The following is a 13172-nucleotide window of genomic DNA, read 5'->3' on the forward strand; positions in this document are numbered from 1 at the left end:
CCAAAGCGCAGGCTCTCCCCTTCCAAGACATTGCTGGCGTTGTTGATAATCTCCAAGGAGATGCTGGTCTCTAAGGAGAGAAACGCATACACACAGGGGAGATGATACACACTCGCCACTTCTCGGTCTGCAAGAAGGACGCTGCTAAGCCAGAGAGGCTTTGTACCAGGTGCAGGAAACTGCCCACGGATTTGGGTCCAGGCACGTCTTAACCTCACGCGTGACCACATCCAAAACCAGCTGTGGGCAGCGAGCTGCTCCTGGTGACTGGCACACTCAAAGCAGGTGTAGGTCAAAGCTGGGAGAAATCTCTCTGCCTATGGCTCGTGAGCCATTGACGCATCTTCTGGTCGCAGGTTCAGGATGGGATCTCAGCAGAACTTGGAATGTGTGTTGCTACAACATGTACCACATGCAAACGGCTCTGCCAAAAAAAGCTTCCGGCTCCCTGGGCTTTTCAGTTCACATCAGCATGATCACCATCTTGCCATGTCCATTCCTACAACCCTTTCTGGGAGAAGCTCTCCCTAACTCCCATTGCTAGTGACACTGGAGGTAGCTATCAATGTCTGGTAACATCAAAAAACCCTCATATCCTGAGCTTCCCAAAACGTAAGGCTTTATGTCTGGTTTTTCAGAGATACGGAGTGCTGGTTACTCCTGCTGTCTCCTGTCAGAATTATGGACACTTAGCACCCTTGAAAAATCATCACATTTGTTCCCAGAGCTCATGATTAATCAAATGGCAAGAATGGAATCTGTCTGAAAAGTGGCTGTGCCTACAACTACTACATTTTAGACGTCTGTCCAGTGCAAGAGTTCTAGCTAGAGTCATTTTCAAAGCCAAACAAATGAGACCAAATATTGGTAGGAGAGAAAAGAAATAGAATTTGTTTCAGAAAAATGAGGAGGGGAAAAAAAAAGCTAGAGGAAAGGGCTGCATTTCCCTGGAAACCTAAGAGATAGGACATAAACACTGCACGAAATCCTCAGAGCTACCCTCTCCTTGGTCAAACCCCACTACGAGGGGAGCCTTGGCAACACATGCATGGTTCATCATGCCACAGCTACCTGAGTTTCAGAGAGCAAAACAAGGAATGAGCCAGTGGACCCTCTCCTCTTACCCTGTTATTTTTGTATTTATCGTGTTGGTCTGACAAACAAAAAGGGCATTCAGGCAAGCCTCTGGCAGGGCTGTTTTCACGAGGGTTGGCAGACACACAGTGACCACAACAGAGCTCCATGCTGAAGAGCAAACCAGGGCTGAGGATCACATGAACCCTGGTTTCTCCCAGTACAGTTGCCTTGCAAGACAGTTGAGCAACAGCCACTGAATGGCCTGAAGGAACCTAGCAGCATTTAGGATAAACCAAAGCCAAGCTGATCTTCCCATACTGCCTGGCGAGCACTTTACAGCACCCTGCTCTCTGCAGAGCAAGGCAAGGAGAGAGTGTGAGGAGCAAGTCAGAGGCTGTCACACATACCTTCAGCTCAAGGAAGTCATTACCAAGGTGGGGGCACCACCTACGAACCCAACACATATCCCTCCTTCTCTATCATGCCCTTCCCATCAAAAAATAAAGAATCTTGTCAGTTGGGATTCCAGGCTTCCACAGCATGCAAACTCTTATCCTCCCTCTTCCCCACCGCCGAAGTCTGGGCACATCACGGCTTCACCACGTAGCTGCTCAGTAGAGCAATGGCCCCAGGAGGGGACGGGCAAGTCTCTACTTACTGAGCGGCAGGACAGTGATGGGGATGTTCTTTGGCCGCTTGCTCTCCTTGTCGATGAAGTCCCCCGTGACGGTCTTCTCCCGCTCAGTGACCCTGCAGTTGTACTTGCCACTGTCCTCAAGGCGGAGGCGGTAGATCTTCAGCACAAAAACGTTGTCACTTTCTTTGGCTACCTTGAGCTGGCCCAGGGCCTCGCGCTGGGCAAACTCATTGTTGAGCACCGGCACAGCGTTGGGTCCCAGGCTGGCAATGAGGGAGCTGTTGAAAGCCCAGGAGATGGAGAAGAAGCGGTCAGGGACATTCTGCGCCTCCAGGATGCACCGAAACTCCACTGGCTCACCCACGATGTATGTCCGCTTGTCTGTCTCCAGCCGGACACTGAACTCCTTATCTGGGGAGAGACAAACCAACTCACGTCAGCATGGCAAAGCCCATTAAGAGAGCCAGCACACCTCTGCAAAGTGTTTACAACTTGCTGCTCCCTGCTTGGCCAACATCTCATGGACATGTACATCTGCGGGTGAATGAGTTAGGGGCTTGCTTTTGTTGTGGGAGCCCAGACTGGCCATGCTGTAGCAGAGGCAGCTTGCTGCCATGAGCTGTAAAAGGCTTCCCTAATCATAACCCTTTCTTCCAGACCTTACTCCTGGGAGCAGCTCTGCTGCAACATCAGCATCCAGTGGTGCTAAGGTATGTGACATGGAGCCTAATCCTACTCAGACCCTGCTTGGCCCACGTCAAGAAGCAAGGCCTTTGGCGATATCAGAGAGGAAGAAAGAGCTCAGCTGTGTCTTTAGATCCTTAGCAGCAACCTGTGCTGTGGGCTAAGAGGAGGAGTTTTACTTGCAAATAGACGTCGTGCAATACAGAAGCACTTGCTCAAAGTTTTAGTTTTATTTTCTGCTGTGTCCCTCTTTCCTCCCCACTTACCAAAACTCTCACTGCCTGTGCTAGCACCAAGTGCTTAAGATCTATGTGTCAGCCCCAGCTCAGCGACCACATCAGAAGACAAGGCCTGCCACCCAATTCCCAGCCACCTAACAAGGTGCAGCCCCGCTTTTCACCTCCTCCCACCACCCAGCTGAGTGAGAAAAGGCAGAGAAGACACTGACCAGTGGCTTGCACGTTGACGATGGCGCCCTGGGAACGCTTGCGGGTCATGGCATACCAAGACTTGTCAGGGTCCTGGATCCACTCTGCTGCCTCGCAGTAAAACTCTCCCTGATCCGACGGATGGAGGTTGTAGATGGTGAGCTTTGAGGTGGTCTCCCCAACTTTGTCCAAGCGAATGTCCCCCGTAGCTTGCCGCTGGGCATAGGCACTGCCAGCCCGCAGGACGAAGTCACGGCTGAGGGAGATGACCTCCACAGGCACCTCGCTGCCTCGCTGCCGGTACCAGGCGATGGAGACGTGGCTGTGCTGGGCTGTGCTCTTAGACACCTCACACTTCAGCTCCAGGGAGTCGTGCTCCACTTTGTTCAGTGTCTGTGAGACCGCTGTCACTCGCAGCGAGTCGGGAATCACTGCAGCAAAGGGGGACGGGGAAACACAGCAGGAGAGTTAGCGATGCTGAAATGCTGAGTCTAAAGCCCAGAGAGCTGACAGAGAGATTTCTTTTTACAGTCACAATTAACTGTTAAGTATTGGTGAAGCCCTGTTAGCTCACATCTAGCCCCCCAAAAGAGGAGAATCATTCCACAAACCCTTGGCTGGGAAAGACTGCGACCTGCAGCACATACTCCAGTGCTGTGCTTAAATTCCTGCTCAGTGGCCCCAGTAACTGCACAGGGTTTTCCATCATGCTGCAGAGTAGCAGAGCTTAATACTTTCCATCAAGGCATTTCATCATGGGCAACCTCCCCTTCACTGTGTGCCCCCCAGCATGCTTCATGACCCCCCTCCTGCCCACATCCTTCAGTAAGTCCTTAGCCCTGGCACGGTCTTCACCTCTCAGTCACTAGTGGGGACAAGCTAAACATAGTTCCTTTAATCTTCCCTCATAAAAGAGTCAGGAGATCCAACTCCCCTCTGCTTTGTTTATATCATTTCATGTTTTAATGACCCCCTCAGGCCAGACGAAGGGGTTTGAACATTTGGAGGGAAGTGTCTCCTCTGAGGGCAGCAATGCAGTAATTGCAGCCTGCCCAGTGCCTGCTCAGGACACAGACATGTCAAGACACTTGGTAATAAAACTGCTGGCTACTTTTCCAATTGATTAACCAGAGGAAAGGAAGCATAGCCACTAAAATCAGGATGAAAAAGGAAATTGCAGCCCCGCAACCTTGCTTGATTTTAACAAGCATCTTGATTTTAGCATGAGGTTCCACCACCAGAAGATAGACTTTCTTAAAAAGAAGCCTTTCTAGACTTCGTTGTCTCAAGAAACACCAGATGGAAAGAAGAATGTAAACCTTCTCCCGAGTTCTGCAGACAAGGCAGTGTTAGCAAGCCTGTTAATGCCCACAGTTTCACTGCAAACCAGTGGAATATAATTAATGTATCTCAGTTCAGTTTCATTGACAGCACTGGAAGGTTTGATGAAATTAGCTGAGCTGCTGAAAGCTGCATCTGTTTCATTCAGGCACAGCTACAGAAAGCAATGAGCTGCAGTGAAGACAACTGCTGCGATTATTTATGGCAGAAAAGTCAAAACCAGAAGAGAAGAAAGAAAAAACCCATGAGATGGCGTAAACGAGAGGGAAATCTTCCCAAGTCCAGCCCGATGGGAGCATTTGCTTCTACCACGTGTTTGGTACTCAGGGAATTTACTGCCCCTGACAGGGAAAGTACCTGGTAAGGCCACTATGTCTCCTCCTCCTTCCTTTCCTCTCATCTCCTGTGCTGGGGCTCCCATCCCTTGCTCACCAGCAATAACCTCTGGCAGGCCATGGAGAGGATCCTGCCTCTCTTTGCCCTTTCCCCTTCCCTCTGACTCCCAAACCAGTGGTGACAGCAGCATCTAACCTTGCTGGTTCCTACCGCCTGCACGGTAACATTTGAATTTCTCATTTCAGACCTTCCTGAATCATTTCTAGAGCCACACAGCTTTCTCTTTGCCCTCCAGCCATGGGCTCTTATAGCTTTTCTTACTTTATTTAAATAAATTAAACCTGATCATCATCTTGCTGGAGTGACTTTCCTGATGAGCTGCATCAAAGGCAGAGCCCCCTGCTACACCAGCCTCCACACAACAGCTTATGGGGTGAAAGTGGGTATCAGTGAAGAAAGCATGTTTATCCTCCTTCCCCCAATTTGAGAGCCCTGCACACTCCACTGGTTGCCTGTGTGCCCCCCGAGCCCTGCTCAGTAGCACGGCTGCTCTCTGTCTAAGCACAAGGCAGAGTGAACTGCTGCTTACCTCCAAGAGCCTGCCTGGCTCTGTGAGACAAACCAGGTCATGCTCGAGCAAGGGGCAGGCACTTGGCTTGCCAGATGTGGAGCTGCCTGCTCCCCAGGAGTAACACCAGGAAGCCTGTCCAAAGGCTGGGCCTCAAGCAAATTGCACTTGCCATGCCATTTCCCAAGGAGGTTGGAGGCTGGCACAGGCACCGTTTCACCAGCTAAAACTGTGACTTTGTGTTTCCAGGTCAGAACCTGGCTGGAGGGTTAGCATCTTTTACAACACATGTGCAAGCTATTGCAAAATGCATTCCTGGAGAAAAATCAGGAGGTGGTGGCGTGCTGCTAAAGGCTCTAATTTAACTGTGGTTAACACCTGACACGCTGTGCTGCATTCCTCCTGCTCCGCTGGTTAAAAAAGCCAACCAGGTTCCTCCCAGTTAGAGGAATCAGCAAGACCTTCTGGGCTGCACACAGCCTTGAGGCCGTTGTCTTACATCAGCCTGGCACAGACATATCCTTGGTTGTTCTCACCTTCTCAACCAGGAGGACCAGAGACCCTCTTGCTAAACGAGAGCCCAGTTTCCAAAGGATTAGACATCAAGAGGAACAGGCAAGAGCCCAGAGCTGGCCAGGCCAGTGGTAAGGCTCTGTGCTTCGCACCACTGCTCTCACGCTTGGCTAACGACGCACAAACAACTGTTTCAGTTAACACTCGAGATGCGCCTTGGGTACCAGGCCTGGGGAGAGGGGAAGTGGGTAGGAAAAAGGGGAAAATGCCATTTTCAAGAGGCAGCCAAACGTGGCAGCAGGTCACAGCTCATTTCAGAAGCCCAATGAGCATCTCCTTCTGAGTGCTGCGGAGCACCGGGGACTCCCACAGCAGGGCTGCAGGTCTGGTGGGGCTCACACACCACCACAAGGCACAGACCCAGCTGGCCTGTGCCAACAGGAGGGCTACAGGCATGGCTTAGCCCATCAGGCTAGATCAGGGCTGGAAGTCACACAGAGAAAAGCAAGCAGAAAATGTTTTGAAGGTGCTTGCCAATCCCCATGTACTCAACACTGCACATTGAGAGGTGCATTATCAGAAGGGAAGTTCCTCCCAAGCCAGTTGCCCAGCTGAGGCTTCAAAGACATCAGTTTGTGTACTGGGACATGAGTAACTCTTTACGTAGTGTCCACCCAGGAGCCCTGGCTCTGCTGCCAGACATCACGCAGCCAAGCTGTCCCCAAGCATCCTGCAGCTGCACCAGGATTTCTGGGGCTCTCTGCAAGCTGAGCTCTACTTGAAAGCACGGGTAAGCTTACATGAGAGTCATCACTGTATGAAGGGTAGTGAGGCCACACCTGAATCGGAGCCAAGAAGGATGCTGCAGGATATGTCCTCTTGTCCACTCTTTCTCACACATTTTCCCATTGTTTCCCCCCAATTTTCAACATTTCCTATTGGATCCTCAAGCCCCAGGTTCCTGCAGAAGGCACTGGGACAGGTCCTCAGTGGTGGGTGCACTGCTAAGCAGAGGGTGCTCCCAACCCTGCCACGTTTTGAAATCTGAAATACTGAACGTAAACATTTCCACTAGAGGGTGTCAGGGACCTAGCTAGGGAGAGTCCCAGGGCCCTGCTGCTGGGACGATAAGGAGGGAGCCTGAGGATGCTCCCCCCTTGCCAGGGTGGTGCCCAAGGGCATCCCTCCTCAGGAAGCCTGCACACACAGCTCCGGTCAAACCCACCTCAAATGCACACACCTCAATAACATGCAATCGATGAGCACTTAGTGAACAATTAGGGCTAACTCTAGGACAAGGAACTGGCTTACAGCCTCCCAGAAAATAAGGAGGAGCAGAGACTGGAGTTCCCAGGTCTGGACTCGGTGCATGCCTCAACATTCCTCCAAGCCCCAGGACCAGCTCTGTTTCCAGCAGCTCCCAGAGCCATGCTGAACTCTGCCCATGTGGACAAAGAGGTCTCCTTTCTCCCCAGGCTGATTCTGGTTCATCCTTGGATATCCAAAACCCCAACCACAGGCTGATCCTGGTTCATCCTTGGGTATCCAAAACCCCAACCACCTCCAAGGGGAAAGCTTTTACGTGCTGGATACAAACCGAAGAGCTACCAGAATTTCATCTACTCCCAGGCAAGGCAGCATGAGATGCTGTTTCCTTGCTAAGTGATGCAGGAGTATCAGGCTGGCAGCCAGAGGCTCCTTAGCTTGAGCTGGTAAAACAACACTGTGAAAATCACTTAGCAACACAGTACCTTTACACTGGAGGCTCTTCAGGAGTAAAACAACTTACTTACACAGGCTACCCAGCGTCATTTCTGGGCTGCTGTAGGATAATCAAAACCCACCAACCTCTTCTTCCCTTGGATTTCATTATAGCTTTTACCCACTGATACACTGTACAGGCACTGTATGGTGTTACCTTGTGTCCCCAACTGCCCACTTCATTCTACCTGCAGAGAGCTAAGCTTGCCAAGTGTCTAGTGTGAACTATTTAGGAAGAACAAATACATGTAGCATGCAACTCTCCTGCAGAGCTGCTTCTCGCCGAGAAATACCACTCTGGATTTTGCAGGGAATTAGTGCAAGAGTTATGTTTCCATCTGCCCTGTGACATCTTGCTGCCCCGCAGGGATCTCAGTTCAGCACCACGAATCTCCTTCCCCAACCCCTCTGGTCATGCATGCAAGACAGAAACAAGCTGCTCAAGAGAAACCGCAGCGCCAGTGCCACCAGTCCAGAGGTGAACACTGGCAAGCACTGAAAAGCACCATGAGAGGCAACGTGGGTAGGAGCACAAGGATGGAAGGGACCCGTCCCCTCCCAGCCACTGCAAGCTCTCAGGGAGCCACGCTCCTTATATCCCTCCCCCACACCACTATTGATTTCCATTCCTTACAGGACCCAAATATGTGTGCATGCACGTGGCAGGAGGAAGGCGGTGGCGATAAGGCAGGGAAGATACCTAGATTAGCAATGTAATCCTCCCGAACCCTCGTGCCTGGCAATTAGCTGTACATGCTGATCCATACCTGCTGCAGCACATCTTGTCAATCAGAAGTCTGTGTAATGCCCTCGGCGTGGAGGAGAACACATACCGTGTTATGCTGCAAAACTGATGAAGACTCTCAAATGTCACCTTTGCCGGGGGACAAAAGGGAGCAGATCATGCCGCTGGTAGCATCCTTTGCTTGCCTTATTTTTAAGTCACAACTAGAAAACTGCAGGTGGTCTGGGGCAGGCAGAGGAAAGCTTTGCTCCTGTTATTGCTGCTTATAAGTTTCCCCCACTGCCCAAAGTCCCACCTGAGACCAGAATTTGAGGATGCAAATCTGTCACCCCAAGGTGTACATTCGCTGAGGGTGCGGGTTCCCTCTTCTCTTTCTTACCTGCCAACACGTACCACAGGGAAAACATAAGGGAAGTGTTAATAATCTGGTTGGTTTGGGGGTTACTCTCCTTCAGTAAAGCCCACCTGACCTGAGAAATAAGGATGGCTAAAGGCAGATTTAAATGAAAGGCAGATAAATGACTGGTAATTGCTGAACTAAATTAAAAAAGAAGTCACATGCTTTTATGAATGACTGAATTAACTTCAAGCTCCTGAAGGGGTGAACAGAACTTGGGCTGTGGTCTGAAGAAAAGCAGGCAGAGGACACTTTTAATCCTCCTGCAAACATTTAAGCCTTATTTTAAATGAGAAGTTGAACTGTGAAGTCACTTCCAGTTGGTGCACACTCGAGAAATGCATGGTGAAGCACTAAAGTCCCTTTGCAGTTGTAACACTGCAGCATTCTGGGGTAAGAACAGAAAATAAAATAAAATTGAAAAATAACACAACTCCAGTTTGCAGCTTTTTAAAAGCACAGTTTGCTACTGATTCAGCTGCTGGCAGAAGGCGAGAGGGGAGACAAAGAGTTAAGCAAGGAGGTATGGCAGTTGTTTCACAGCAGCAGTAATAAATCCTTGAATTACAATAGTATCCTTGTTGGTACATTAACGACTGGCTGGAATGACTATGCCAATAGAAATGCATCTCCCAAAGCAACAGGGTGAGTTCAAGCAGCCAGTGAGAAAGGGCACAGGAAAAACCAAAACTAAGTCATGTAGAAAAAAAAAGGGGAAAAGCTAATCAAACAGAAGATGCAAACACTAGAAATCAGGTCAGCTTTCCAACTCAGGGCTTGAACTTCTGCTTGCTTGCTGCAGGCTCCCTTGGTCACGCTCCCAGCCCACCCCATGTGCCCGGTCAAGGCTGTCCCTATGCTCCTTCCCTTGCAGAGGATCCCATTGCATAGCCTGCTCCTGCTCCACAATGTGCCTTGGAAGAGGAGCTTCCCGGCCAAGGCTGTGTAGCACCTAAGCTGCATGAGACCTGCTGGCCAGACAGTGTGGTCACAAGCCAGCATGCCTACCCCAGGCACAAGGGGCAGTGATGCTCTCCTGCACCCTACCAAGCCCCATACACACCCACAGGAGTTGGCAGCAGGCGCCCTGTGCCCCACCAGCAGTCCCTTCCCTGTGTGTCCAGGCTGAAGGGGAACAGCCATGCTCAGCCCCAGCTCTGGCTTGTCCTTGGTGGATCCAGGAGAGCTACAGCTTTCTCAACTGCTCATGAGTGCTTCAGCTCCAGGAGGAAGAACATTTGCCCTTCCCTGTCCCCATGGGCTTTACTCTGGCGCTCCAGCCCTGCCAGCACAGTGCTGTTCAGAGATTCTTCTCCAAAATTTCTGGTCCCCTTCCCTTGACTGCTTTGGATGCAGTGTGGTGGGTGCTGGGAGCACACTCATACCTGCTACCCTGTTCTGTTGTTCCCCATTGCCCCTCTGCCCTCAGCTAAAGCAGCTTCAGGTAGCATGGGAAAGCAGGCTCCTGCTGAGAAGCTCCTTCTCTCCTCTCTCCACCCACCCTGTCCCAAAGCACCCCAAGGAACATCTGGTTATTAGGACAGCTAATTTAGGTGGAGAAGTTCAAATGACCTCATTAAAAGAGAGAGAAAAAAAAAGAGAAACCAGAAAGGGGTGGTAAAAGGACAAGGCAGCACCCAGCAGTGAGAGTCAGCATTCGCTCATTAAGCAAAAATTAGCTGGAGCACTGGTGGAGCGAACCTTGACGACAGAGGCAGAGATGTTGGGGATGCAGGGGTGCCCAAAGAGCACAGTGAGCTTGGTGCATGGTGGGGCAGAGACCGGGCCCCACATCTGCATCCATCTCCCGGCCACAGCAGGGAGGAAAACCTTTCCTCCCTTACACACACACATGTTTTATGCCATCCTGTGCTGTGAGGCAGATGCTCTCTGTAAGGAGGAGTGTGCAAACTAGCCTGCAAGTAAAAAAAGGCATGAGGTAGTGGCAGAGATGACATCCAAAGGGACAGGGGTTTTCCCTTCCCTGCAGTGGGGAAACTCATTCTTCATGACAGCCTGGATGTCCCTGCTCTGCTACCCAAGCCCTGACACAACACGGCTCCTTGGTGGGCTCTGTGCCTGCAGCACACCCCGTTCCGCAGGCTGGCACTCCAGGGCAGACCCAGACAAGATTCAGGCACCCTGCGGCACTGCCCTGCTCCTGCAGCTCTGCTGAGGGTGACACTCACACCCTGGCATGTCCCCAACCATGGGACTCTGAAACAGAGCCCAGGGGAGACACCAGAGAGGGCAGCAGTGGGCTGCAGACCCCCATAGCACCCCACCAACCACTCACCTCTGGAGGCAATAATCTCCGGCAGCAAGCCAAGGTGAGTCAGCTCACAAATCCTTCCTCCTCCATCTCCCTCCCTCTCTACAATCTCACCTTTGTGAGGATTTAGCTCTCCTGCTGATCCCAAGCACCACCAGCGAGCTACTGCAGCTTAAGGCAAGCCTAAGCCAGTGCAAACATGAGGGCAGAACACAGCAGCGGGCACCTCTTCCACTGAGAGTTAAGCTGATGCATTTTACTTAACAGCACTTGTGAGTTAAGAGCAGGGACATGGGTATTTGCTGTGGCTTAACTGGCACAGGGCAACCTGCTAAGCCACAGCTTCCTGAAGCCTGCAGGACACGCACAGAAAGTAAAAGGACTCACCCTAGCAAACACAGAGTCAAGGAGCTGACACAGCCTGTGCTCCCCTGAAGCTGTGCATCCAACACTGTCTTAATGTTTTACACCTCTGAAGCTGAAGTTAAGAAATGAGAGAAATGGGAAGCTTAAAAAAAAATCTCCTTTTCTGCAATGTTTTACAAGCCTTCTTTCATTCCACCTGGGACATTTAGGCAGGCAGGCAGTAACAGGGAGGGTCATGTAGTATTGTTTCAGAACAATCAAAACGCATCTCAGGCCATATTCCCCCAGACTACAATTATGTTTGTGGTGCTTTATAGTCAGGTAAGTCACCCTTCTCAAAAATCAGTTTTCAAGGAGGATTCTCATCTACTTCAGCTATACAAGTAAGACCAGGAGCAACACTGGAGATAAGAGTGCAAGAGCTGCTTTCAGAGATTAGTGCCCCAGCTTCAAGAGCTCAGCAGAGATCACACAGGAGGTCAAGGCATGCATGTGAGAGCTGTTTTTCCTTTATTTATGCAATAATGAAGACTTTAAGACCTTGCAAGTGCCTTTCTTCCATCTACTTTTGGGGATCTGACCTGTCCCTAGAGCTGCAAAGCCCAGGACCAGAGCTTTCAACGAACCCTTCTAGCCAGTCACTCCTTAAGTTCAGCAGCCATGATTTATTTTTGCCTCTGGGGCAAGTTGACACAAGACACACTTGGGAAACAATTTTTGTGAGCAGCAGTATTTGAACTAAAGTCTAAGGACTCACAAACTGAGAATCTGAGTCCATCCTCTCCAAAACCCACCTTCCCGCTGAACACACAGGAATGGAGCGTTTCAGTCCTCAGAAACAAAGCACTGAAGGAAGCACGGAAATTAGGCTTTACTCTCTATTACAGCTCAAACTTCTGTTCAGGCCATGTCGGAGTCTTAAGTTACTATGGGAAGACAAAGTGAAAATGCTGGCACCCTGATGCACAGACAGGGAAGGAGATCAGAATCACATCTTCAATGCAGATTACTGACATGGGGTGGATAATAAGTAGATGAGAAAAAGTTTGAAATCTAAGCACAAAAAATCCCCCATACAAACTAAGAGAGCTGAAATAATTTTCTTCCTCAATCAGTCCTGTTTAAAGCACAGAAATTGTTCATAACATTATACAAACATGCATCTTCGCTAGACAACAACCATCTACTGAGCCAAGAAGTCAGTGTGATGCGGAGGGATTTCTGGGAGCTGGAATGAAAGTTGTTCATTCTTTTTGATATTTCCAAGCTACTTTCCTCCAACAAGGTTTTGGCAGCTCAGAACTGTTACTCTGAAGCTGGCACTCTTGTGCTGAATGAAAAGCACGCTCTGGCTCTTGCAGGATGGAATCCAAGTTCTCCAACCACGAGGACCACCTGCTCTCCTCCTGCACTAGAGACTGTGGAGAGGAGAATTAAGACAAATAATGGGAATTCAGTCAAACAACTGACAGACTCCGCCATCTGATCAAGGTATCAGCAAGAAAACCAGGAACAGCCACTTTTGCTAATCTGTTTTCCTGATGAATTTTTTACCTACTGTACTGCAATTTTGCCTCTTGTGTACGTGGCTGTGGTCATCTGTCCCCTTTAAGCTCTTCATACTCCAAGCTTCCTCCTGTTCAGATGGGGGGAATTTGGGGGATAAGAAGAGAGGAGAAATGCTGTGCTTGGAAGAGCTTTTGAGACAGTGCAAATAGGTGTTCTCTTGCTCCAGTGTAGCCATGTGCTAGCTTGGAAACACTTGTCTGGCACACACAACTGTGCAGCTGAGTTTCTGCATGAGAGTGCTTGGCATCTTATATTGAAATCTTTTAATAAATCTATTTATCTTTATATTAATCTATCTGGGCATTTCAAAGCACAGAGTGCCCTTCCTTTCCTCCCCTTCTCCCATTCCACCTCTCTGGTTATCACCCCAATGACAGATGGCCACCACCAAGTTGTTCCCCCTGGAAAAGGGCACTTGCCTGCAAGGCTTGAGCAGCATGCACACACACAGCTACAGAAGGGAACATCACTTTTCCCT

The 13172-nt window shown here is 50.1% G+C and overlaps 1 protein-coding gene across 1 annotated transcript in view; it reads right to left on the reverse strand.

Moving 5' to 3' along the window:
- The window catches only part of IGSF3 (immunoglobulin superfamily, member 3), a gene marked incomplete at its 5' end in the record, with an annotated part of 63251 nt that overhangs the window by 27210 nt on the left and 22869 nt on the right, over positions 1-13172 (reverse strand). Inside the window, 3 exon segments of the mRNA XM_010011994.1 lie at positions 1-70; positions 1736-2125; positions 2847-3257. The exon segment at positions 1-70 is cut by the window's left edge and continues 37 nt beyond it. Of these exon segments, the coding sequence (XP_010010296.1) occupies positions 1-70; positions 1736-2125; positions 2847-3257 (871 nt within the window).

This window comes from Nestor notabilis, unplaced genomic scaffold (assembly GCF_000696875.1).
Source record: "Nestor notabilis isolate BGI_N333 unplaced genomic scaffold, ASM69687v1 scaffold5453, whole genome shotgun sequence".
NCBI classification, from domain to species: Eukaryota; Metazoa; Chordata; class Aves; order Psittaciformes; family Psittacidae; genus Nestor; species Nestor notabilis.